Source organism: Megascapheus bottae, chromosome 2 (genome assembly GCF_031878675.1).
Source record: "Megascapheus bottae isolate mThoBot1 chromosome 2, mThoBot2.hap1, whole genome shotgun sequence".
NCBI lineage: Eukaryota > Metazoa > Chordata > Mammalia > Rodentia > Geomyidae > Megascapheus > Megascapheus bottae.
Window position 1 is genome coordinate 4,795,682 of NC_143510.1, and position 27,951 is coordinate 4,823,632.

Sequence of the window (27,951 nt, forward strand, 5' to 3'; positions counted from 1 at the left end):
TTGGTAGACTAGGTGTGTGGAAATGTCATTAGCCTGCAGTGTTGGTGATATGGTATGTGCTGGAGGAAGTAAGTGCACAGAAGCCAGAGCCCTCTTACCTGTTTCTTTAAAGAAAACCAAAGCTCATAAGATGGTTTAATTTCAGGCTCTGCTGGCTCACAGAGCCCTGTGTAGTCCTAGCTACACAGGGGGCTGAGATATGAAGATTGCAGATTAAAACCAGCCTGAGGGCTGTGAGTTTGGCCTAGTGGTAGACTGCTTGCCTAGTATGCATGAAGACCTGGGTTCGATTCCTCGGTACCACATACATAGAAAAAAGCCGGAAGTGGTGCTGAGGCTCAAGTGGTAGAGTTCTAGCCTTGAGAAAATCCAAAGACAGTACTCAGGCCTTAAGCATAAGCCCAGGACTGGCAAAAACAAAAACAAAACCAAAAAAACAGCCTGAGCAGAAACATCCATAAGATTCTTATGTACAATTAACCATCAAAAAAAAAAAAAATCACAGGTGGAGCTGTGATTCAAGTGATAGAACACTAGCCTTAAGCAAAAAAGTTTGGGAATAGTACCCAGTGCCTTTAGGATTGGCACACACACACATGCACGCACACACACAAATCAAAAACAAACAAAAAAAAAGAATGAATGCCAGGTATGTGGTTTCCAGTGCTTTTGATCATGTACAACTGCAAACATGCTTGTGTTATAGCTGGGGTCAAGGTTATAGCTGGGGTCAAGATCCACAGATGAAAATCATGCAACTCTTTCCTTTTGTCTTCCTGGGCCTGCCTTGCTTTGTTCTGTGTGACTTTTTTTTTTCTCCCCCAGTTCATCCACTTCCCTGCAAATGATATAACTTAATTCCTCCTGCTGGCTGAATAAAATTCTGTGAGGAGTAAACACCATGGAGTGAACTCTTTGAACAATTAACAGACAGCTTAACCAAGTGACCATCAGGAAGCTGAAATGGAGTTAGAATGGGATAGTAGGAAGGGGTGCAGAAAAGTGAGTGGAGGGGTATAGTCCTGATAGTTTAATAAGTGCAAAAGAAGGGGAAACTTCTGTATTGTGCTGGTATTGGGGCTTGAACTAAGGGTCTAGGCAGGTTGAGTTTCTTCCCTCAAAACTGGTATTATACCACTTAACCCACACCTCCACTTCTGGCTTTTTGCTTATTAATTGTCTCACTGACTTTTTTTTTTATGTCTGGGTCTGTCTTGGAACCAAGATCCTCAGGTCTCAGCCTGCTGAGGCTTGGTTTATAGGCATGAGTCATAATACTGAGCACATTTCCCTTTTTTATGGCTCATTTTCTACACAAAAAAGAAGATTGAAAGTATGGAGTCAAATATGTCTGTCTGTTTTTGTAGTTACAGTAGTTCCTATCTTTTTTCAGTCCATCTCCCCATAATATTACAGGTATGAGATATCCTGCTATGAACTGTTTTTTGATTTTTGTTCTCTTATATTTTTATATTTGTGTTTCTTTCAGCTGAACTGAACATACCACATTTTTCTATCTGCTCAATATTAATCTAAAAGTCATTTCTCAAAGTTGATTTTTGACAAAGGAGATAGATAGATATGAATCTTTTGATTCACAGCTAATATCATTAGGCTTGCTAATTTCCATGTTCTGAAAGTTCTCTAGAATAGCAGGTGGTAGTGGCTCACATCTGTAATCACAGCTACTTAGAAGGCTGAGATCCAAGGAGTGCAGTTCGAAACCAGCCTGGGCATCTCCAACAATCACCAAAAAACCAGACATGGAGCTTTAGTTCAAAGTGGTAGAGTGCTAGCCTTGGGCTAAAGAGCTCAGGGACAGTGCCCAATCCCTGAGTTCAAGCCCCTGACTGGCAAATAAAATAATAATAATTGGATAAAAAGTGTGTGTGTGTGTGTGTGTGTGTGTGTGTGTGTGTGTGTGTGTGTACTGGGTTTGAACTCAGGGCCTTTCTCTGAGCTTTTGGGCTTAAGGATAGCACTCTGCCACTTGAGTTGCAGCTCCTCTTTTGCCTTTTTCTGGTTAAACTGAAGGTAAGTCTTACAGACTCGCTTTCTTGGCATGGCTTTAAACCAGGCTCCTCAGATCTCAGCCTCCAGATTACCTATGATTATAGGCAGGAATCCCCAACACTCAATGGATAAGAATATTTTGGGTTATCACCAGAGTTTAGCATGTAGGCACTCTACTACTTCTGTCTCCTGTCCCCTGTCTAGTCTTAGAAAGTTTTTTTTTTTAATTAATACTTGGAGGTAGATTTCAAATCCAGGTGTTGAATGTGGTCAGCTTGCTGGGATGAGGAGAGTTCTTCCTTAATTCCTGCTGGTATTTGCATCAAGGGATTTTCAAGCCAGTTGGTAGTAAACAGTCTTCATGTGGGTATGGAATGAGTTCTATTCTGATCAGTTTTAGTACACTTAGTAAATGCTGGGTCTTCCCCCCACCTCCAACTCCCTATATTGATGGAAATGTTTTGATTTGTTGTGGACACCTGCATGCTTAAGAGAGAAGATTTCAACCTTGCAAATAATCAACCAACCAAGCAAACAAACAAAAGAAGGCAGGTGAATTTGGTAGGAAGCTAGGAATCTGAAAGAACTGTGACTGGGGAGAAATACTGGAGCCAGTACCAATATATTTTTATTAAAGCATTTGGAGCTAGCTGTCTTTAATCCTGTTTATTCAGGAGGCTGAAATCTGAGGATCATGATTTGAAGCCAAGTCTTTGAGACTCTTTATTTCTAATTATCACTCAAAAAGCCAGAAAGTAGAGTTTTGTCTGGCACCAAGTTTTCCATTTCTATCCACACTTCCAAAGTGACAGTTAATGCTGCTATCACAGAATCTTTATGATATAAATGGATGTTCAGAACTAGCTAATCAACACCAGAGCCCAGGTAAACATGTTTTGTCTCTCCACAAAACACAAAGATTTTTGCAAGTGCTGTAATTAGGGAAACATTGTCCCATTACTTCAACTAGTTTTCAACATTAATAATAGCCCCTTTTCACACAAGGCTAGCACTCTACCATTTGAGTCATATTTCTACTTCTGGCTTTTTGCTATTGGAGATAAGGATCTTATGGAGTTTTGTGCTCAGGCTGAAATCCGCAGATCTCAGCCTCTGAGTAGGTAGGATTACAGGCTGGATATTCAGTTTTCTGGAATTTTGAATACATTTGAAAAGCACTAGGGTAATATTTCACATAAAAGATCAATGTTTAACTTCTCAAACAGCAGAATGGATATTTGTTAGTGTATTTGTATCTCTCCCAATTTTGAAATAAGAAGACTTAAGATCATTGAATTTCACTACAGGACAATTTTCCAACTGTTCTTTTCCTATTCATTGTTATTATTGTTCATTCGTTCTCACATTTGTATATAATAGAAAGGATTGCTCCTTTTCTCTAGCTCTAATTTGTGAAAATAATTTGAATTTTGTGTTTCATTTTTCAGATATGATGTTGATTCAAAGAGTCCTAACTTGTCCAAACATGTAAGTTTATATTTTATGACTACATAGGATATCATCATAGTTGATTCATAATATGTATGCCGATTTATTAGTTGTTATCTTCTCATGCTCATCACCTTCTGAGGAGGGGGCGTGGGATAGGGGGAGATTGAACTCAGGCCTTGGCACGGTGCCTGAGCTTTTGTGTTCAAGGCTAGCACTACTTGAACCACAGCATCACTTCTGGCTTTTTTGGTGCTTAATTGGAGATGTCTCACAGGCATCTTGAGTAGGTAGGATTAAAGGCGTGAACCACCAGCACTTGGCTAAAAATTGCTTTTGTTTAAAATCGTGTTGATGTTGTGCTTTGTACTGTGTTAGTGCACGTTTTTCATCATGTTTTTCCTTGGTTTCACAGCCTGCTGTATTTCCCATGATTTACTTTTTATCTATCTTCTAATATTATGCTTTGTAAATATATTTTGTGTGGTTGTAAAGATATTATTATTATTATACTTTATAAATATACTTGTGTATTTCTCTTAACATTTCAGTCTATGCTCTATATTACTATCTGTGTTGTACTTTGTAAATATATTTATAAATATATGATTGGCAATAAAATTGGTTAATAAGTGCTTGAACTTAGGAAAATTATGCAAAAAGGAAAGGCAATATATTCTTTAGTTATTATAAGACTCGTTAGAGCGGGTTGCTGGTGACTCATACCTGTAGTCTTAGCTGCTCAGGAAGATGAGATCTGAGGATCACAGTTCAAAACCAGACTGTGCAGGAAAATCTGTGGGACTCTTGTTTCCAATTAAGCAAAGTGGTAGAACACTAGTCTTGAGCACAAAAAGCTCAGGGACAGAGCTCAGATCCTGAGTTCAAGCCTCAGGACTAGCACGAGAAGGAGGAGAAGGAAGAAGAAGAATTGTTAGAGATAAGTGCCTTGAATTCTGATTAGAATTCAACAACAGCAAAAGCATTTTCTGATTTGAAAGCCTGTAAATACAGATTTTAGGCCACGAGCAATGTAGTCATTCATCTCGGAAGGAATTTATAGTGCAGTTTGGAGAAGAGAGGAATTAGGATGTAGGCTAGGTCTTTTCCCTTGGCAGCAGGTTCTTCTAGAGTATAATTGTCTTGTCCATCTGTCAGTGACACAAAGTAAAATGCAAAGTACAACCATTTAGAACTGCTACTAGGGGCATTGGCATCCATGTGGAATGAAGTTATGTTTTACAAATGTGTTTCATATAAACTTTGTATTCTATATAAAACAAGTATTTATATGGAAGATAGTTTATGTTTTTACAAATGCATAAATAGAAAGGCTTTAGTAGCAAGAGAATGTCTTAGAACTAGCCACCACTGAATCTTTTTTTTTTTTTTTTTTTGCCAGTCTGGGCTTGAGCTCAGGGCCTGAGCACTGTCCTTGGACTTTCTCAAGGCTAGAGCTCTACCACTTGAGCCTCAGCACCACTTCCAGCTTTTTTCTATGTATGTGGCACCGAGGAATCAAATTTGTGTCTTCATGCATGCTAGGCAAACACTCTACCACTAGGCCAAACTCCTGGCCCCCACCATTAAAAACTTTTTGAGACTTTTTATCCTTTTGGTGCAAGTCCTTGGATTTGAATTCAGGGCCTGAGCACTGTCTCAGCATTTTTGCTCAAGGTTAGCACTCTGCCATTCAAACCATAGGTCTAGTTCTGGCATTTTGATGGTTAATTGGAGATAGACGTCTCACCAATTTGTCTGCCTGGACAGAGATCCTCAGATCTCAGCCTCTTCAGTAGCTAGGACTATAGGTGCAAGCTATAGTGCCTGATTTTTTATTTTTTTTGAAAAATTTCAATTTCTAATAACTTTGAAGGCATTCTCTTTTAGGATGGCTTAGGCATGTGGTAGCTCAGGATCTTGAGTTTAAATTCTGTATTTTTGGATACCAGTAAGAGGAATGGAGGTAAGACATGTAACCATACTTTAGGCTTTTCACATTGTAAATGAATACTCAGTGAGACTGGAAACATGAGTATAACTTTAATTAGTTCCCCTGGGGGTAAGAAAATTGTCAGTGGAGGAATGTTATATCCCAGGAAAAGATTATTAGACTAAGGGCATGCTCCTCTAGGATCGAACCCTGTTAGGATTCTCCAGGGAAGAATCTTTATTACAATATTTTTTTCTCTGTGAGCATTAGTTAGATATTAGGAACTTGAGAGGGGCATTTGAAATTCTGGATTTGTTCTCTGATGTGCTGGTGGAATCCTGTCCTCTTAATGCTATTAGCAGAACCACATAGCACACCTTCATTTGCATAATTTAATTGCATCAGCTGAATAATTAATGAAAAGATTAATAATAAGCTCCTAATTAGTATGTCTAGGATTCTGTTCCGCGTGCTAGAACAGATGACACGAAGCTGTACACAGAGTGTTAAAATTTTATACCCACAAGGCAATCCAAAATGTACTCATTAACTTGATTGGTATGCAAAGATATCTACTCATAATTTTTGTTTTTGTGCTGATTTGGGGGCTTTTACTCAGAGTTTGAGTGCTACTCCTTAGCTTTTTAGCTCAAGGCTAGCACTTACCCATTTGAGCCACAAATTCACTTCTGGCTTTTTTTTTGGGGGGGGGTGGTTAATTGGAGATAAGAGTCTCATGGAGATTCCCTTCCTGGAAAAGCATTGAACTAAAAATCCTCAGATCTCAGCCTCATGAGGAGCTAGGATTACAGTCGTGAGCCCTAGTGTCTGGCCTGCTCACAATTTCTTTCTCCTGTGTTCATGGCTTAATGGATTATTTTGACTGTAAGTCACCAGCCTTTAGTGATGTGCAAATACTTTTTAGCACCTTCTTTAATTGTCACACTTAGAGATTTCCATGTATAGACTCCTTAGTTATACTTCACAATTTCCTTTGAAAATGTAGTGTATTTAGAATCAGAATACAATTTCTCATGGATTCATCAATAGGACAAGATTCTTTCATCAGAATATGACTATTTACTTCTTTGTAATAAAACTAAATTTAGCACGTACATATACATATACATATACACACACAAGTAGTCTACTGGACAAAATATTCCAGACATTGTTCCAATTCTAGGAGAATGTGTTTTAAGGCACAGATAGCAGATTTTGTTCAAGGAAGAAGAATGATTAAGATAATTTATTTTCTTTCTTACTAGGAAATAATAATACAAAGAAACATAGACACAGAGACTAAAAAAACCAACATAAGCTAGTGTGGCCCTCTAGGAAATGGGTTTACTGTCTCAATCCCACAAAGGATTCAAGGAAAGGACACAGAAAATAGAGTAAGAGTTTTAGCAAGGAGAAATGTCCTGGCCTGTTTACTTCTTTCTTTTTATTGTTGGGATAATGTACAGAGGGGTTACAATTACATTCATCAGGTAGTAGATGCATTACTTCTCACACATTGATACTTCTTAGTAACTGACAGTCAGAATAACACACCCCCTCCCACCACCCCTCCAACCAGGTCTGTAACAGCCACCTTATCATGTGTAAGGTCTGAACAGATGTTTAGGAGATGGTCAAAGACCAGAATACCAAGTCAGGCAGTGGTGGCTCATGCCTGTAATCTTAGCTACTCAGGAAGCTGAGATCTGAGGACCAAGGTTCAAAAGCAGCCTGGGTAGGAAAGCCCATGAGACTATTATTTCCAATTATCCAACCAAAAGCCAGAACTGGATGTGTGGCTCAAGGGGTAGAGTGTCAGCCTTGAAGAAAAATGCTCTGGGACAATGCCCAGGCCCTGAATTCAAGCTCTAGGACTGGCACAAAAACAACAAAATAAATGAGAAGAAAATGGAAAAAGACAGTACAGGAGTGACAGATTTATTGAAAGATTTATTGCAAAGTTAAGCCAGCTGCAGGTAAAAGAAGCAGATTTCTCTGAAGAGAAGGGATCCTGGAACCAGAAGACTGATGTCATCCCAGTTTTCTCTATTTGATGCCATCCCAGATTTCTCTATTTTTTTTTTTTTTTACTAATCCAGGACTTGACCTCAGGGCCTGGGCACTGTCCTTGGACTTTCTCAAGACTTGAGCCACTTCCCGGTTTTTCTGTGTATACTGTACCACGGAATAAAACCCAGGGCTTCATGTATGCTAGGCAAGCACTCTATCACCAGGCCATGCTCCCAGCCCTCTCTATTTTTTTTAACTCCCCCCATTTTTCTTCCTATCCCAAGCACAGTCGTCCTGCCTTTCCCAGATTGGAGGGTGTCATGTGTTTGAGTTCCTGTGGGCATCTTAATTGAGATTTTACCACTTGACAGAAAGTATGTAGAAGCCTCATAGCTACACTCTCCGGTATTCACCTTCAAGACACACTCTGAGGAAGAAGAGGGACAGACCTGAAAATCTAGGGAAATACCATTTCAGGCCAGAGTAACATCCATTGTGTGTCCTGGTGGCAGGAAAGAATTTGGCTGATGGCTCTAATACAGAGCCTGTTACAAGTGACTAAGAGTGAAATCAAATGGTTTGGAAGGGCTACAGATGAATCAAATAAACTATTGATTTGTATTCCTTAGCTTTAAAAAATGTTTATGTTTTTCTTGATGAATGTACATGGGAAGTGAGATGATTTATGCTGGTAGGTCGTGTGTTAGTGCCAGGTGAGGTAGCTTATGCTTGTAATTGAGTGGAAAAGCCAAATGAAAACACAAAGCCCTGCATTTAAGCTCCAGTATCAACACACAAAAGAAATATCATGTTTGATTAAAAGGAAGGATCATGCTTCATTATCAAAAATATGTGTCCTACACCTAGGACTCTCCTAGCAGAGAATTACAGTGGCATAAAACCTAGATGCATAAGGCCATATAGGATGAGGTTAATGAAAGGATCTCCAGGATATGGAAACAAGAGCTTTATATCATGTGATTGTTGTTCTTAATGTACTATGTTATGTCTCTTCTCTGTTATTGCCTTTTGGTTAATCTCATATTGTTACAGTATCTGACTTTGTTACCTGGCATATTGTTTATATGTTTATTTGTTTATTTGGAATTGGAAGGGGAAGGGGGAAAACGAGATGATTGGGAGGGGATGTGGGGAGGGAAATGGGGACAAAAACATGAGAGGGAGTATCAATGTGTGAGAAGTGATGAACCCTCTATCTGGAGAAAGTAACTGTGACCCCTCTATTATTATAAAAAAGAAAAAAGTATGTGTCCCATCTGGGCATCAGTGGCTCACACCTGTATTCCTAGTTACTCAGGAGGCTGAGATCTGAGGATCATGGTTCAAAGCCAGGCAGAAAAGTCCCTGTGAAACTCTTATTTCCAATTAACTGCTCAAAAGCTAGAAGAGGAGCTGTGGCTGAAGTGGTAGAATGCTAGCCTTGTGCAAAAAAAAAAACAAGCTCAGGGACAGTGCCAAGGCCCTACGTTCAAGCCCCACAGCCAATCAAAAACAAAACAAAACACCAATAAACACAATGCTGTCTGCTCCTGGATAAGTTCACTAAATCCCATCTCCATCTTTATAGTTGATGTGTTGTGTCATAAACACAGAGGAAGCCTGAATCATCAGCAGGGATCCTCAACAAAGAAATAATGTATAATATCATTAGTACTTTATAATGTGAGTTATAAAATGTTTACAGGTAATATGAGTTTCAATTTCCTCAGCAATTTTTTATTACAGTGGTTAAAATATTGCAAAACAATGTATTTTCTCCCTTTATTTTCACTTGTTTTGATTATCTTGGTATGAGGCTGCTAAAAATTAGTCAAATGACTACAAAATTAGGTAGAACCAATATATAAAAAAGCAAGTTATGATCCTATCTTATAAAGAAATCTAATGATTTCTGAACAGTTGATTGCACCCAATTACCGTCACATATTAAAACTGAACTATTAATAAAAACTATTAAATGTCTTCCAATCTAAGCTGTCTATTAATTAGGGAAACTAAATTTGCAGATGCTCATTTATGAATTGGGAAAGTTGATTAAAATTATCTACTAAACTTTGTGTGTGTGTGTGTGTGTATGAGAAGAGAGAGAGAGAGAGAGAGAGAGAGAGAGAGAGAGAGAGAGAGAGAGAGAGAGAGAGAGAGAGAGAGAGAGAGCGCGCAAACTGGGGCATGAACTCAGGGTCTGAGCAATGTCCTTGAGCTTTTTTGCTCAAGACCAGTGCTGTACACTTGAGCTACAGCTCACAGCTCCACTTCTGGCTTTTTTGTAGAAACTGACTGGAGATACCATTCTCATGAATTTTCCTACTCAGGCTAGCTTTGAACTTCAACCTTAGATCTGTCTCTTGGGTAGCTAAGATTACAGATATGAGCCACAGGTGCATGGTTATTAATACTTCTTTTAATCTTGAGGAGGAAGAGGATATTGGAGACATTTATTATTCCATATTTAAACTCTAAGCATCTACTCTATGTGTTTTCATATGTTATAAGCATCTGTTATCTTTCATCTTTCCTGCAACTTAAGAGACAGGCATTATTATGGCTATTTTGTGGATTCAGGTTCTAAGGCATGGAATTAAAACAGTGTGGTTCATTCTGGATATGAACTCAAATAAGCATTTATCTGGATAATTCTCATACTTATGGAATATATTATACCAAAATAAGTAAAAGAGCTGAACACCAGTCTTAGGCCTGCAATCCTAGCTGCTCAGTAGGCTGAGTTCTGAGGACCACAGTTGGAAGACAGCCCAGGCAGAAGAGTCTGAGAGACACTTATCTCCAATTAACCACCAACAAAGCTGGAAGTGGAGCTGTGGCTAAGGTTATAGAGTGCTAGACTTGAGCACAAAAACTTAGGGAACAGTGCCCAGGCCCTGTGTTCAGTCTAATAATGGCACTAAATAAAGAAGCTTAGAGTGCCAGACAAACTTGAAGGATATTCACATGGCAAATCAGAGCATGTTGTTCTGATTTCATCTATTATTAAACAATAGAAATCCAGTATTTCAACCATGAAAACAATGCAGTTATGATGGGCAAAGTTTTTACTGTCAGGATCATTCGGAGTTGGACACTGTGTCTCAGCCCTATAATCCTAGCTGAGATATGAGAATTGGGGTTCAAAGCCAGCCAGGGTAGGAAAGTCTGTGAGACTTTTATCTCCAGTTAACTACAAGAAAACCAAAAATGGAGCTGTGGCTCAAGTGTTAGAGCTCTAGCCTTAAGCAAAAGAGCTCAGGGACAGCTCCCAGCCCCATGACAAAACAAAACAAAACAAACAAAACACCCTCATTTGGGAACTCATGTGATGGCATTCTCTTGTGTATTTTAGGATTTCCTGGGCCAAGTGTTTTGTACACTGGGGGAGATTGTTGGGTCTCAAGGAAGCCGCTTAGAAAAGCCAATAGTGTAAGTATTGATTTTTTTTTTAAATTCGTACAGTAAAACGTCAGGTCTTCAGTTTCGTTTTGTTAGTATGGAATTTGTGAAGATGTGGTTTGTATACTAATTGTGGGTTTTGAAATCTTGTTTGAGATTTCATTTCTTTTCAATAATTCATGTTGACATATCTGTAAAGGATAATGAATATTTCAGTTGTTCTAGAACCCGCTAAAAATGCTCACCAGATGGACTGGTCTGATTTAAACAAGGTCATGTGTTTTCTCTCTGTATTAATTTATTAGATTTGGTACTATTTTGTGTGTGAATGTGTGTGTGTGCACACACGTGCTAGTACTGGGGTAGAATTTAGGACCTGAATGCTGCTCTTTGTTTTGTTTTGTTTTCTTTTTCTCAAAGATGCTGGCAGTTTACCACTTGAAACACAGCTCCGCTTCTGGCCTTTTCTGTGTAGTTTATTGGAGATAAGAGTCTCAGTTCTCAACTTTTTGAGTATCTAGGATCACAGGCGTGAGCCACCAGAGCCTAGCTCTGGAAAGTCATCTAATTCTATTTTCAGAAGCTGTTAAATTGCAAAGAATTTTTCTATGTTATCTTTAGAGCAGGTTAAAAAATTCCCACTTATTGTGTTATACAGTAAGTATGACAAAGGGTAGGATTTTGCTTCTTGTACAGCTAGGCCAAAAGTCCCACTAAACAAGACTTACAAACATGAATTTATACTAAAAGGTGAGAGACCTCAAATAATGATCAAAAGAATATGCAAATCCTGGGGCTGGGAGTTTGGCCTAGTGCTTCTTGCCTAGCAGGCATGTACCACATATGTAGACAAAGCAGAAAGTGGTGCTGTGGTTCAAGTGGTAAAGCAGTAGCCCTGAGAAAGCTCAAGGACAGTGCTCAGGCCCTGAGTTCAAGCCCCAGAACTGGCAAAAAATAAAAAACAGGCAAATACAGAGAGGATTTTCTGGTCCTGAGTCAGGATCGTTTTATATGATTAGAAAGTATAGGATGACATTGAGCTTTTTTCTTAGTTCTTTCTAAGGATGGAGTAAGATAATTACCCAACTCTTGGAAAAGTGTTTATATGATGTATGTTGCAAATACATGTGACGTTTCGTCTATATGGCAGTGTGAATTCAATGCAGGTGTTGTAAGATGTTGTAAGAATGCATACAACTGGGCACTGGTAGCTCAGGCCTGTTATTTTACCTGCTTAGGAGGCTGTGGTCTGAGGATCCGGGTTCAAAGCCAGCCCAGGCAAGAAAGTCCACGTGCCCCTTCTCTTCAGTTAATCAGCCAACGGTGGGAATGGAGTCATGGCTTAAGCCTTGATCGATGCAGTGGGTGTTCATCTTCCCATTTTTTAGGGACGATCACAGAGATCCTGTCCTCCCCCCATCCTCTTTCAATTAAGGAAACTGATTCATCTGAAATTTTAAAAAGACTTCCTATGTTTCAGAGGTTATTTATCATCCATACCGTTATCCAAGAAATATAGCTCTTATTTACTAATTTGTTTTCCTTTAGAAATTTATTTTCCAATTAGCTTCCCCTTCATGTTCTAAATAATTCAAAATATTCCTGTGTTCTTCCTTTAAATGGTCTCCTCGAAATTATTTTCTGATAATGTATTCAGAATAATTTCTTCCTGCTTCCTAATTGCAGCTCTTTGTGATCTGTAGAGACAATCTTTTTAAATTCATGACATAACATTTGGAGATTTAAAGGAGACAAACTAGAATTCAATATGATTTATTAGTATTATTTGTTTATTTTTGTTGTTAGTCGTAGGGCTTGAACTCAGGGCCTGGGCACTGTGCCTGAGCTTTTACATTTCCTTTTTTTTTCTTTTTAAAAGATTTTTTTATTGTGATTAAGAGAACGGTTACATTATATTCACCAGGTAGAAGGTGCATAACTTCACAAACATTGATACCCTTTCTCACGACATGATCCCCATTTCCTTCCCACCCTCCCCCCGCTCATCTTGATTTCCCCCCTTCCCTATCCAATTTCAAATAACCAATTAAGCACATATAAAATATATAGGTAACAAGGTGAAATATTGTAACAATATGAGATATCCAAGGGATAGCAACAGAGATGAGAGATAACATAGTACATTAACGACAACAATCACTCATTATATGGCGTAACTCTTCCAGTTTTGTCTTTATTTTTTTCTTAAGGCTAAGTCTCTACCACTTGAGCCACAGCTCCACTTCTGGCTTTTTGATACTGAACTGGAGATAAAAGTCACACAGACCTTTTTGCTTAGACTGGCTTTGAACTGTGATCCACACATCTCAGCCTTCTGAGTAGCTGGGATGACAGGCCACCAGCTCTTGGCTCCAAATTATTTCTTGGTAATCAGGGCTCTGGCGACTTAGCTTGGTTTGGTATAAATGTTCTTATTAAGGAAAAAGAACTTAATTTGAACCCTCAGTCTTCCTACTTCTATGCTTCAATTATTGTTGTCTTTATTTTTGAGGGTGTTTTTTTCCTGATTGTCTTTTAAAATGAAATTATTGTCTCTACATATTTGGTAACCATGTCAGTGAAATGACTGAAAAGGAAGCATTAAGAATTTTCATTCAGTGTTTAATAAGCAACTCAGAAATAGCTATCACTTTTACAGGTTTTGCAGTGTTGGAGAAAACACATTTATCACATATGAATTCCATTCTTCACTTTTGGGGAGGGTTATTTTTCCCTTGCCTCCTCATAAAATTGAATGGTGGGCTACTTAATTTGTCTGTGCTTCTCAGGGACTCATCACACCTCCCTTCAGATCTTCCCATGAGATTTAGCATGGCTCCCACTCAGCTGTGTGTTTTCTCCTGCTGTGAGATTGTATCCAATTTTCTGTGTGCTGCCTCCAGAATCTCACTTCACATATCTTTAGGGATTTCCACTAGTGGATTCAGTTTAAGATTACCCTCTTTTTTTTGAGGCACTGGGCCTGGGTGTGCTGGGCATTCTGTGCCAGGCACCAGTGGCTACAGATGGAAGCACGAATCCAGAGACTGAGCATGACAGAGTACACTCTTATTCTGGGGAGGACCAGAAACCGCAGAAATAACTGAGCTAGCATCTGTTGTTTGGCTTAAAGGGAATGGAGAAGAGACTCTCCCAGGGGGGTGGGTGCAAGGCTACTGCAAGATTGGCCCATGGGGCTGGGGTGGGGAGACAGTCAGGAATCCAGATTCCATCCATGAAGATCAAAGGGGCATCTCTGTGCGTGCATAGGCAGATGCAATGCAAAAGACAGAGAGAGAGAGGAGAGAGTGAGAGAGGGGGGAAGGAGGAAGGGAGGGAGGGAGGGAGGAAGAAGAGGAGGAGGAGGAGGAGGGGGAGGGGGAAGAAAAAAGGCATGCCTTTTTTATTGGTACAATGTTTTTCCTCCTCCTCCTCCTCCTCTTCTTCTTTTTCTTCTTCTTCTCTTTACTATTATTTTTATTTTTGCTAGTACTGAGACTTGAACTCAGAGCCTGGACATTGTCTTTTGTTTTTTCGTTTTTGTTCAACACTGGTGCTCTACCACTTGAGCCATACTTGCACTTCGGCTTTTGGCAGGCTAATTGACGCTCAGGGTCTCTCAGATTCATCTGCCTGGGATGACTTCAAACTGAGATCCTTAGATCTTAGCCTCCTGAGTAGCAGGGAGTCACTAGTGGCTGGTTTTGATTGCAGTTTTAATTCACTAGTTTACTTTTGTGGGTAGAATATTGGGCTGCAATAGAAGGGGCTTTTATGAACTCAGCATGGGCTATGATTTCTGTATTGTCGAAGTCAGCTTGCCCTCTCTGGACCAAGTGCCAGAGATAATTGTACAGAGAAAATACTTGGGACTTTGTGTTGGAGTTTGGACTTTGTAATGAATTGGTGTTGTTGCTGTAAGATATCAAATTATGGGGGGCAGAAGGGCACATGGCAGAGTAGAAGGACCAGGGCAGGGGGTGTGAGGAGGAGTCAGGACTTCATATCACAACCCATGATAAGGGCTTTTCTCTAGTCTCAGCCTGTTAAAGTTTCCAGCATCTCCCAATATCAAGACCAGGGAGTCCAAGCCCTATAACTTGGGTGTTTGTGGTGGACATTTATGATCTAAACTATTGGTATATTTCAAAATATCTTTATAGCATTTTCGAGAACATTTGTGGGCTTTATTTGTCACGTGAAGAATTTGGCCTAGGAAAACGAGGTGGCCTGTCACTGGAAGGTCACTCCCTGATGCTGTGAAGAGACACCAGAACTAGAGGTCACAGTTCGTTGGGTCGGCCATTTGAATAGTTTTGTTTTCAATTCCTTGGCTCCACATTTGTCCTTTGAAGTGCCCTGATGATAATCCACTTTCCCAAGAATTGTGACATGACAGTACTTTCTATGATCTATTCATCATGGAGACCGCTGGAGTTTAAGTACTTAAATAGTATTGGTATTTACAATAACCACTGTCTTTTTGGAAAAGGCTTCTTAAGTTACCTAATCCTCTTTTCCCTTATGTCTTCCCTTTCCTTCCATCCTTTTCCCCTCTCCCCTCTCTACTTCCTCTCTCCCTCATTTTTCCTTCCCCTACTTCTTCCCTCTCTCTCTGCCTTCTTTCCTCTCTGCATCTCTCATTCCCTTACCTCCTTCTTCTCCCTCCCTCCCTCCCTCCCTCCCTCCCATCTTTCCTTCCCTTTCTTTTCTCCCTTCTTCTTTCTTTCCTTCCATCCTGTCTCTTTTTGCTTTTTAAGCTAGGGGTTTTCCAAACTTAGGGAAAGGAAATATTAAATCAAATTTCATTAGATTATTTATAGAAATTAAATGTTGAAAATGCAAATGTTAAAATATTTTCAGCTGGGCACGGGTGGTTGACACCTGTAATTCTAGCTACTGAGGAGGTTGAGATCTGAAGGTCTCAGTTCACAGCTAGCTTGGACAGGAGAATCAAAGAGACTTAATCTCCAATTAACTACCCCCTACCCCCCCCAAAAAAAGTGCTAAAACTAGAGCTATGGCTCAAGTGATAGAGTGCTAGCCTTGAGCAAAAAGGCTCAGGGACAGTTCCCAGGTACTGAGTTCAAGACTCACAGAAACAAAAATAAAATTGCTTAGTTCTATTCTTAGTGTGAGACTAAACAACTGACTTGGGAAAATGAATCTGATTATCTTTCTCTAATTTGTATTGTATAAGATGGCTTTATTATTTTGTTGGTAGTGTTTGGAATTTCTACGGAGTTTTTCTGTAACTGCAAAAAAAAGCCTCAAGTTCAATCAATCAATCGTTATTTTTGTTCTGTCATTTGTAAAGATCACATAGACGTATGTACATATTAGCAATATTCCTATGATTCATCTCAGGAAAAATTAAATCACTGATTGCATTTCAGAGAGATGTTGGTTGGGTGCTTAATCAATCTAGAGGGAAAAAAAAACACATTTATTTATCTACCTCTGGGAGAGCCTATCTAAAAAACTTAATAATCCCTGAATGTCAAGAGATGGAGAATTTTAATACATTTTCTTATCTTATGTAAGTTTATGAACTTTACACATAATGGAAGTTTATTTCTCCTCCACTTTCTTCTTCTCCTTTTCTCCTTATCTGCTTCTTCCTCCTAGTACTGAGGTATGAACTCAGGACCAAGCTCATTCAGCTTGCTTTGCGTGGCTGGTGCTCTGATTTGAGCCATGTCTCCAGCCTGGCCTTTTGCTGATTTTTTTTTTTGAGACAGAATCTCGCAAGCTTTCCTGGCTTCCAATCATAATCCCCTTAGCTCTCACCTTCCTGAGGATCTAAAATTAGAAGTATGAGCCGCTGGAGCTCAGATTATGATCATCTTCGTGTTCTAGAAAAATCTTTACAAATGTCATGGTTGATTTTAAACAAGCTGGTTGTTTACAACTACGAATCTCATTCTGCTTCTCTCAGAAATCCTATAAATTCATACAAATCGAGAACTGTTGTGGATGGAAAGGCTGATAAACGATGTGGCCATTTACTAGAGTTGTGGGTGAAATGGATGTGTTTTTCTCCAAACAACTGTTAGCTGTTTCATCAGACAAGTCCCAGATTGATTAGTCTGTCCTTCCTATGAAAAAAAAGAACAACAAGCTGGGGCCAGCAGCTCATTCCTGTCACCTAGCTACATATACTCAGGAGACTGTGAGATAGATGATTTCAGTACAGTACCTGTTCAGGAAGAAAACTCTGAGAAATTCCATGTCCACATAGTCAACAAAAATAGCACCATCTGTGAGCAAACACAAGGACCTGAGTTCAAATCCCAGTACTACAAATAAAAGAATGAAAAGAAAGGAAATAAAGGAGGGCAAACAAAATTGATTTATGTCAGTGCTTAGTATTCTGAGCAAATCCTTGACTGACTAGATTTATTTACTTCTTTCTCAATCTCAGTTTCGTGTAGGTCTTAGAGGTGATTTTGAATTGGAGAATTTTAAAATTAAAATACTACTTGAAGTCATTTCTGCCTTCAATAAGTACACTGCTTAGTATTTATTAAATGAGTTATTACCAGAATAAGTTTAACTACCAATTTAGATAAGCCCTTTGAAAATTAGAGTATTACTTCAGACCAGAACACATCAGCCACTTTTAGTATTTTGAATTTTTTCACAAATGTGGTAGGAAAATTTACATTTGTTTTCCTCTATTATGTGAGCCAGGCTTTCCTGGATATTTTTGAGATAGGGTATCACATTTTGCCCAGCCTTGCCTGACAAATCTTATTTATCTTTTGGTGCTCTTCTTTATGGATCCAGGCTATGACTGGGATAAAACACATGAAACACTATACCTAGCTTTTTCTGTTGAAAAATGCTCGCCTCAAATGGCAGTCTTCTCAGTGCCAACCTCAACAATAGCTAGGATTGTAAGCTTGAGCTATCTCCCCTGCCTTACTCGTTTTCTATTTGGATGATGGCTGTGCCTGTTTAACAAAAAGACAATGGTTTGGATTAGAAAGAAGACAGATGGGCAGATGAAAAATATGCATGACAAGAATCTAAAGATAAGAAAAATTTTTAGTGCGTTCATATTTTTAAAATCGGAGAAAATATATGCAAATTAAGAATATGCTTAATCTTTTAAGTAAAATGTAAACAATGTGGTTGACCAACTCCTTGACATTGAAATTAGTGGTTTTATTCATCCACACATTGCCCCAGGACTTGACCACAAGGCATGTAGAGCCCGGAAAATAAGCTATTGTGATTTAAAGTAAAAAAGAAAAGAAAAGATCTAAAAGCCAGGTGGTGCTGGTGGCTCATGCCTGTAATCCTAGCTAGTCTGGAGGCTGAGGTCTGAGGATCTTGCTTGAAAACCAGCTGTGAAAACAAATCTGGTCATAAAAGAAATGCAAATCAAAACAACTCTAAGATTCCACCTCACTCCAGTTAGAATGGCCAGGATCAGGAAAACGAATAACAACAGATGCTGGAGGGGATGTGGCCAGGAGGGATCACTACTACACTGTTGGTGGGAGTGCAAACTCGTTCAACCACTATGGAAAGCAGTGTGGCAGTGCCTCAAAAGGCTAAACATAGAACTCCCCTATGACCCAGCAATTCCACTACTTGGCATTTACCCAACCATCCAGAAACAAGGACATACTAAATCCACTAGCACAACAGTGTTCATTGCAGCACTATTCACCATAGCAAAGATATGGAACCAACCTAGATGTCCCTCAGTTGATGAATGGATCAACAAGTTGTGGTATTTGTACACAATGGAATTCTATGCTGCTGTCAGAAAGAATGACATCGCCCCATTTGTTAGGAAATGGAAAGACTTAGAAAAAAATCATATTAAGTGAAGTAAGCCAGACTCAAAGGAACTTAGGCTCAATGGTTTCCCTCATTCGTCATAATCAGTAGAAACCTTGGCTCTACTAGCAGAGATCTGCAATAGAGCAAAATCTTGATACATAAGGCCATATAGTATGAAGCTAATTGAAAGGGCCTCCAGGATATTGAAAGAAAAGCCATATAACGAATGATTGTTGTCCTTAATGTACTATGTTATTTCTCATCTCCTTTGCTGTCCCTTGGTTATCTCATATTGTTATAGTATCTCACTTTGTTATCTGATATATTGAATTTATTTGTATTTGGTTATTTGAAATTTGATAGGGAAGGGGGGAAAACCAAGACGGGTGGGGGTGTGGGGGGGAGGGTAATGGGTACCAAGACATGTGAAAGGGTATCAATGTATGTGAATTAATGCACCTTCTATCTGGCAAATATCATGTAACCCTTTTACTAATTGCAATAAAAAAAACTTAAAAAAAAAAAAAGAAAACAAATCCTAAAGATTCGTATCTCCAGTTAAGTCACCAGAAGTGGAGCTGTGGTTCAAGTGGTTGAGCACCAGCCTTGTGTGAAAAAGCTAAGGGAGAGTGTTAAGCTCTGAGTCCAAGCCCTAGTGCATGCACCCACACCCACACACGCCCCTTCTAAAGATTCATTACACACACACACACACACACACACACACACACATATACATTCTAAAGATTCATTTCACATGAATAGGTTGATAACCTGAATTAAGGAAGATTTAAAAATGACCTTCAGCTTTCCTTGCGTCATAACTAGATGTGAGTCTAGGTGTCCTCACTCTGCTAAGGGGAATGTCATCAATTTTAGGGCTCAGTAAGCTGGAGTCATCAATGGGTCATTTTATCCCATGTTCATCCATCTAGTAGACACAAGGTGTTTTTGTTCGTGTTTTCTTGACCTCGCTAGGTTTGAAAACCTTATGTAAATAACCAAAGGTAAGGAAATAAACAAAAAAATCCTCTATGGAGCTTGGACTCTAAATTAATAATGCCTGCGGTTGTGGATTGACTACAAACTCTTCATTTTAATGTCAGATGAATCTCTGAAGACTTACCTATTCTTTGTTTAAATGTTTTGTACCTGTCATGGGATTTGAACTCTGAACATAGGCACTGTCCCTGAGCTTTCTGTTTTTGCTCCAGGCTAGCACTCTACCACTCGAGCCACATCACCACCTCCAACTCTTTGCTGATTAATTGGAGACAAGAGTCTTATGGACTGTTTTTTTTTTTTTACCCAGATTGGTTTCAAACCAAGATCCTCAGATCTCAGTCTCCTAAGTAGTGAGGATTACAGAAGTGAGCCAATTCCTTGCTGCACATAAACTTCTTTACCTATCCTAACACCGTTGTGAGTCAGATAGGAACCTTTATGATCCCTGTGGATGACAGAAAGCAACTGAGACCAGGATTCTGGAGAAAGAAGGCCACAAAAACACATCCTTTGCTTCCAAAGCTTTGACCTTAAGCATTCCAGTACTGTATTTTCAGCAAGTGAATATATCTATGAAAGACTTCAGAGAAATCTGAAATTTTTATCTTGCTCATATAAAATTATTTCCTAGCCAGGTAAGGTGGTATTATATATCTACAATACCAACACATGAGAGATAGAACAAGGAGGAATGAGACAAGTTTGAGGCCAGCCTGGTCTACATTGTTTCAGAAATAAATAGGTAAGCAGATGAAGATAGATGGATGGATAGATAGATAGATGATAGATAAATAGACAAATTGATAATAAGTGGGTAAGAAATAATATAGAGGTAGCTGGGTGATAGATAATATCTATCTGTCAAATGATAGATAAGTGATGATAGTTAGTGGATTGATTGATGACCGGTAAGTGACAGATGAGAGATGATGATAGATAAAAATATGATAGATGGTACAAACACATGATGGGTAATTGATGATAGATAGTAATAGATGATAGATAAGAGGTGATAAATGATATATCAGATGGATGGACAGAGATAGATCAATTAGATAGACAGGCAGATAAATAGACAGACAGATAGATGATGTCTGGATTCTGAACACTGCTTCCTAGCCAGGTCATTTCACCTGCTCCTGAACCTCAGTCCCATTTACCAACAAGGCATCAGTATGGTTTGACTATAGGAAGACGATGGGAATGATCAAACATAAATCCATATCTAGCTTTGGAAATTATGAAATGATCACAGCAATGATTTTCTCCTTACCTGTAAAACTAATGTTTGGAATTCAGTGTGGTGAAATACATTCATTCATGAGATCTTAATCCTCCTCTTCATTTTTTAACCTGGCGCCCAAGATGGCGGCCTCCATAGCTAGTGGTGCACGGTCTTCTGTGTTCTGGTCATAGTTCCTATTAGCTCATATCATCTATGAGACACTGGAAAGGGAGAAAAACTTCCAGAGAAATAAATGTGTTCTCCACTGCTTCTTTGTCTCCTCTAAGTTAGGACAGAATTTGATGAGTGTAGGATTTAAATTCAGGGGAGAAATATTAGAAACACTTCATGTGTTTTTATTATCTATTGTGATAGCTTATGTGGCCAGGCACTACTGGCTCACACCTGTAATCCTAGCTCCTCAGAAGGTTGAGATCTGCAGATTGCAGTTCAAAGCCAAACCAGTCAGGAAAGTTCATGAGACTTTTATCTCCAGTTAACCAACAAAAATGCTGGAAGTGGAGCTGTGGCTTATTTGAGTGAAAAAGCCTATACAGAGTGCTCAGGTCCTGAGTTCAAGCCCCAGAATTGGTACTCACACGTACACACACACACACACACACACACACACACACACACACACCCATTCACACACTCACACATAGGGAGCGATGTGGAAATTTAGTTTACAATACCATTTTAGGTAAAGGTAGACTCTCAGTGCAGTGAGAATAAATTCCAGTAAATGAGAAATCTCTATAATTTATGCATTCTAAAGCCTGCTGAGGTAGCAATGTGAATTGGGCCCTTTGCAAAATCATGGAAACAGAACTTGGATCTCAACATGTTCTCAGATTGAGTCAATTTAGATGAAGGACTGTAAATATGAAGGCCTGCTGAGCCAACTGACATTTCCAAATAACAACTCTGTTCCAATGCTTGCCTTTAGTCATTTATTTGCGTGAATGTATTGAGTTCTTTTTAAATGAAATATACTGTTTCTGCCATGACAGCGAGTTTTAGCGTGGCCCAGGATTATTGCAAACAATCCATCTCCACTTGTCATTCTAGGTTACCTTGTTTGTGTGTATACATTCTCCATTTTCCTTCCTTCCTTCCTTCCTTCCTTCCTTCCTTCCTTCCTTCCTTCCTTCCTTCTTTCCTTCCTTCCTTCCTTTTTTAACTTTTATGTTGGTACTGGAGTTTAAACTTAAGACCTAATAATCTAGCTTACTTTTTTACTTAAGGCTAGTGCTCTGCCTCTTGAGCCACATTTATATTTCCAATCAAGTATTGTCATGGATTAATTAATTACTATTACTATTATTATCATTTTTGTTAAGGTTATGGTGCTTGAAATTGGGCCTGGATGTTATCCTTGAACATTTTGTTCAAGGCTAGTGCTTTATGCACAGATCTACTTCTGGCACTTTGGTGGTTAATTGGAGATGAGAGTCTCATGGACTTTCCTACCAAACTGTGATCCTCAGATCTCAGCCTCCTGAGTAGCAGCAGTACAGACATGAACCACAGATTCCCTGGCGATTTATGTTTTGTTTAGCTGGTATTAGGACTTGAATTTAAGGCTTTAAGCTGCTGCTTAACTTTTTCATTTAAGGTTAGAATTCTGTCACTTGAGCCAAATCTCTACTTCCTCCATCAACTTTCTTAAGCAAGTCCCATGAAGAAAAAACAAACATAAAAATCAAAACAAACAGAAAAAACTCATCAGTAGTTATTTTGGGTTCACTTCTCCCTCCCTCCCTCCCTCCCTCCCTCCCTCCCTCCCTCCCTCCCTCCCTCCCTCCCTCCCTCCCTCCTTTGGTGTGTGTGTGTGTGTGTGTGTATGCCTGTGCCTACACTGGGACTTGAACTCAGGTCTCCGCACTGTCTTTTAGCTTTTGCAGGCAAAGCTGGTGCTCTAACATTTGAGCCACAGCTCCACTTCTAAGCTCTTACTGGTTCATTGGAAATATAAGTCTCATGGACTTTCCCGCCCAGGCTAACTTTGATGTCAATCTCCTGAGAAGCAAATGTTACAGGCATGAGCCGTGACTTCTGCCTCCTTTCCTCTTCTTTCTTCTGGGAATTGGGATTTGTGGGTCCTTAGCATTTGGGCACTGCCATGCACGTGAACACATCCCATACTTCATTTCAGACAATGACTAGTTCACTGGGACAGTTTTCTTGATGTAACAATTATGGAAATACTTAACGAAAATGGTGACATAACTCTGGATGTTAAGGCCTTGCACTTATAAATAGTAAGAGTTAGATAAGTGTTTATTCAATGATATATAGGTAGATAATAATTAAATGACAGATAAATAGACATAGCTGATACAAGATACAGATGATAGATGTATAGATGATTGATATGATGGATAAATAGTAGGTGCTAGACCTATAGATAGATGATACCTAGATGGTCTATAGACAGGTGAGTAGATAGATGGAGAGGCAGATAATAGGTAGATTGATAGGTAGATAGATTATAGAAAGATAGATAAATCTAGCTTATAAACACATTTTAGGTATTTATGATGTTTCAGAGCTAGAAAGGCGTGCCATGGAATCAAGATGCACTGTATCATGGAAACTACTTTGTTGAATGGTAACTTCTTTGTACAAGTACTTAATAAAATATTTTTAAAAAAGAAGCTGAGAATATAGAACCTAGATGTATTAAGTATCCACAATAAAGTCTCAAGAAATATTCAAAAGCAAAGAAGAAGGAGAAAGAGGAGAGGAGGAGAAGCTAAGATCATATTGTTTTATTGGAAGACTATCTCAGTCTTCATAGATTATGAGCTGTTTTTGACTCTGTGACTATAAATTGAATTAATCATTGAGTAGACTCCTCACAATTTTGAATTATGATGATAAACCACGCTGCTTTCGGCCTACTGTCAACATTTACATTCCCACTATAATGTGAGATAACCTTTAATTTAACTACAACATTGAAAACTACAGGGTACCAATTGGGTTTCTTAATGGGCATAGTGCTTCAAATTGTAAACAAAGTTTGCCATTTCAGTTAGCTAGCAGATGGTATGCTTTCCCATGAACATGAGTTTTCCCTTTGTAATAATGAATGCATTTAAGATGATAGAAATGACATTTTTTGTTAGAGATAAAAGGTATGCTATAGCAAGATCAATGAGTGAATCATTAATTCTGAAAAACAACCTGTGTGGGCATTTTACTTTTACCATGGGAAATGATGCAATTTCCTCTTGGAATTGAATCTCTAAAGAAAATAAACAAAAAGTAAGTTTCTTTTTCCTTCAGTGTCTGTGTTATTAATTAATTAATTAATTTATTTATTTGTCAGTCCTGGAGCTTGAACTCAGGGTTCTGAACATGGTCCTTGGGCTTTTTTTTTCTCAAGGCTAATGGTCTACCACTTGAGCTACAACACCACTTCCAGCTTTTTTTCTATGTATATGGTACTGAGGAATCAAACCCAGATCTCTGTGCATGCTAGGCAACCACTCTACCACTAGGCCAAACTCCTGGCCCTGTGTCTGTGTTTTAATCAACCAATCAATGGATAGTTCCCATGACTTGGGAATTTTTGTTTAAGGAGGAAGTTTTTTTTTGTTTTTTGTTTTTTGGGTTTTTTTTGCCAGTCCTGTCCTTGGACTTTCTCAAGGCTAGCAATCTACCAATTGAGCCTCAGCACCACTTCCGGCTTTTTGCTATGTATGTGGTACCAAGGAATCGAACCCGGGTCTTCGTGCATGCTAGCCAAGCACTCTACCACTAGGCCAAACTCCTGGCCCCTGCCCACAACTTTTGTTGAGGTAGTCTAGTATATTTTACATAGTGCTACTAGCATTTCATATTTTATATTTTGTTTTTTCCTTCCTTCCTCCCTTCCTTCCTTCTTCCCTTCCTTTCCTTCTTTCCTTCTTTTTTCTTTTCCCTCCCTCTCTACTTCCCACCCTTCCTCCTTTCCTTTCTTTCTCTGTCTTCTTTCTTTTTCTTTCCTTTTTACTTTTTGGCCGTTTGGGACTTGAACTCAGAGCCTATGCACTGCCTCTGGCCTTTGTTTCTCAAAGCTAGCACTCTAACACATGAGCTCCACTTCTGGCTTAATAGTTGAGATAAGTCTCATGGACTTTCCTGTCCCAGCTGGCTTCAAACCACAATCCTCAGATCTCAGCCTCCTGAATTGCGATGATTCCAGGCATGAGCTACTGGTGCTAGGATAAATATATCATATTTCTTCCTTAATGTCCCCATTAATGTTACTGAACCACTTCTGTTTTGTCAGTGAACATGTTACAGTTTTGAATTGAATGTATTTCTCTCTCCACCCTTGCATTTATTTTCTTTTGCACTTATTTTCCTTCTACACTTGATGTAAAAGTTATTTATAGCAGTATTCATTACTAGCTACCAATACACATATACACACACACATATTTGATTTCCCTTGTTGTGCAACAACTAATTACAATTAAACAGAACTGAGTTAAACATACTTATTCAATAATTGTATTGGTCCAAATTTCAGTAGGTGCCAGCGGCTCATGCCCATAATCCTAGCTACTCAGGAGGCTGAGATGTGAGGATTACAATTTGAAGCCAGTGTAAGGCAGGAAAGTCTGTGAGAGTCTCTCTTGGAGTAACCACCATAAGCTGAAAGGGGAACCATGGCTCAAGTGGTAGACCATTGAAAATAACAGATTTGTTCAAGTATATTCCAATAACATAATTAGCATCCCCTTCATGGGCCAGTTTTAGCTGGTCATTTCTTCAATTCCATTTCCTTCTTAGTGCTTAAATTTCCCTGCATATATCCACTGTAAATAGAGTTCTTGCAGATTGATTTTTGAGGTATTACCAAAGTGTGTTACATAAAATCTTCATTGTGCACTGTATAACTCTTATGATTACATTAGTATTTTAATTAAAATGTTTCCATATTATTCTAGGATTTTCTTAAATTATTTTTGCCCCAATAGAGACGGATACTATATGGACAAAGTTTAGGATTATCGTGTATTCCTTACGAAAGACTACCAGCCTGGCGCAGGCAACTCACCCCTATAATCCAAGCTACTCAGAGGGCTGAGATCTGAGGAATCTGGTTCAAAACCAGCCCAGGCAGACAAACCCATGACAGACTTATCTATCAATTAACCGGAAAAAGCAGAAAATGAAGGTGTGGCTCAAGTGGAAGAGTGCCAGCCTTGAGAGAGAAAGCTAAGAGACACTCTCAGGCCCTGAGCTTAAGCCCCAGTACTGGAACAAATAAAAACAAAACAAGACAACAAAAGCATATGTCACATCCCCTGAACACTGTGGTTTGGTGTTTGTTGCTGAGTCAAGTTTGGTCAAAACCATCAATCCAGTTGATACATTTTGTACTGAAGATGATTTCTTAATACTATAGCTCATTCAGGAAAAGAAGGATTCGATTTTTCCCCAGTCTCCCTTCCTGTGTACTCGTATAATAGATTGTCTCTTCTTCTCTTTATTATCTGCCATTGCCTGCCACCTGCAGTCTACACATAGTTGGCATGGAACAGACGAATGAAAGAAGGGCAGGCCCCTACACCATGCCCTGAGCACCTTTTCTTAACCTTTGAATATTTTGATAACAGCTATCTTAAGAGTCATATAGCGGGTTTGATAATTAATGTTGGTGAACAATGTGTATGTGTTTGTATGTGTGTGTGTATGTGTGTGTGTGTGTGCGCGTGCACACACGCACACGTATGCTGGTACTAGAACTGGAACTCAGGGCTTGAGTGTTGTTAGCTGTTTTGCTCAAGGCTGGCACTGTGCTACTCAAACCACAGCTCCACTTGAGGCTTTCTGGTGGTTCATTGGAGATAAGAGTCTCATAGTCTTTCCTACTTAGGTGCTGTCCCTTACCTTTTCCTGCCCAAGGCTGGAACTCTACTGTTTGAGCTCCAGCTCCAGCTGTAGCTTCCAGCTTCTTTGTCTAGAGAATTGGAGAGAAGAGTCCCCTAGACTCTCCTGCCTCCACTGGTTTTGAACCACCACATTCAGATCTCAGCCTCCCGACTTGTAGAATTACAGGTGTGATGTCCTAATGCCTGGTATGAGTACCTTTTTATATCTGTCATCTACTTGTATGTTTTCCTTGGGTAAATGTCCATTTCAAGACTTTTCTACTTTTCTAAATTAGTGCCTTTGGTTTTTCACTGTTGAGTTTTCTATATTCTTTATAAATCTTGGTTATTATTACATGGATTCTATGTAAGGATTTTCCCCCTCTCTATGGGTTCTGATTTCTTTTCTTTATTTTCTTGCCAATCCTAGGGCATTAGCTCAGGGACTAATCACTGTCCAAGGGCTTTCTCAAGGCTAGAGCTCTGCCACTTAACCCACAGTACCACTTCCGGCTTGTACTATGTATGTGGTACCAAGGAATTGAACCCAGATCTTTGTGAAAGCTAGACAAGCAATCTACACCAGGCCAAACTCCCGGCCCAATTACTTTTAACTGAACATTCCCCCCAGTTAGGAAGAAGTTTCATGAGTTTTGTTTACTTGCTAGTGTTTTGCTAGCCTGTGTTTTCAGTGTGACGCCCCAAAGCTCCATGTCCAGAAGTGGGCCTGCCAGGTTCTTTTGTAGGAGTTTTATAGTTCCCTGGTTTAATATTTAGGTCATGACTCTACTTTTCAGGGTATATAAGACATAATTTTAGGGCCTAATTTCATCCTTAGACTGTCCTGGCCTAGGATGTTATCCTTGTCAAAAATGGACTGACTACGCTTGAGTTCATTTCTGGGACCTCATTTCTGTTCTATGCATTTTTTTTTCTGGTCCTAGGGCTCGAACTCATGGCCCAGGTGCTGTCTCTGAGCCTCTTTGTGCTCAGGGCCAGTGTTCTGCCTCTTGAGTCACAGGGATACTTCTGGCTTTTTCTGAGTAGTTAATTGGAGACAAGAGGGGCTTTCTTGCCTGGGCTGGCTTTGAACCACGATCTTCAGATCTCAGGCTCCTGAGCACCTAGGATTATAGGCATGCGCCACCAATAGCTCATTAAATGTTTTAAAGTGAGAGTCCGTTAGATGGTATGTTAAAGTCAAATTTGTCAGAAAAAGGCCCCACATGCTACTGAGT

The 27,951-nt window shown here is 39.3% G+C and overlaps 1 protein-coding gene across 1 annotated transcript in view; it reads left to right on the forward strand.

Moving 5' to 3' along the window:
• Cpne8 (copine 8) overlaps positions 1-27,951 on the forward strand; it is a 143,305-nt gene that overhangs the window by 44,728 nt on the left and 70,626 nt on the right. The window contains exons 5-6 of the mRNA XM_090319888.1: positions 3,462-3,501; positions 10,767-10,843. Of these exons, the coding sequence (XP_090176014.1) occupies positions 3,462-3,501; positions 10,767-10,843 (117 nt within the window). The remainder of the gene's footprint in view (positions 1-3,461; positions 3,502-10,766; positions 10,844-27,951) is intronic.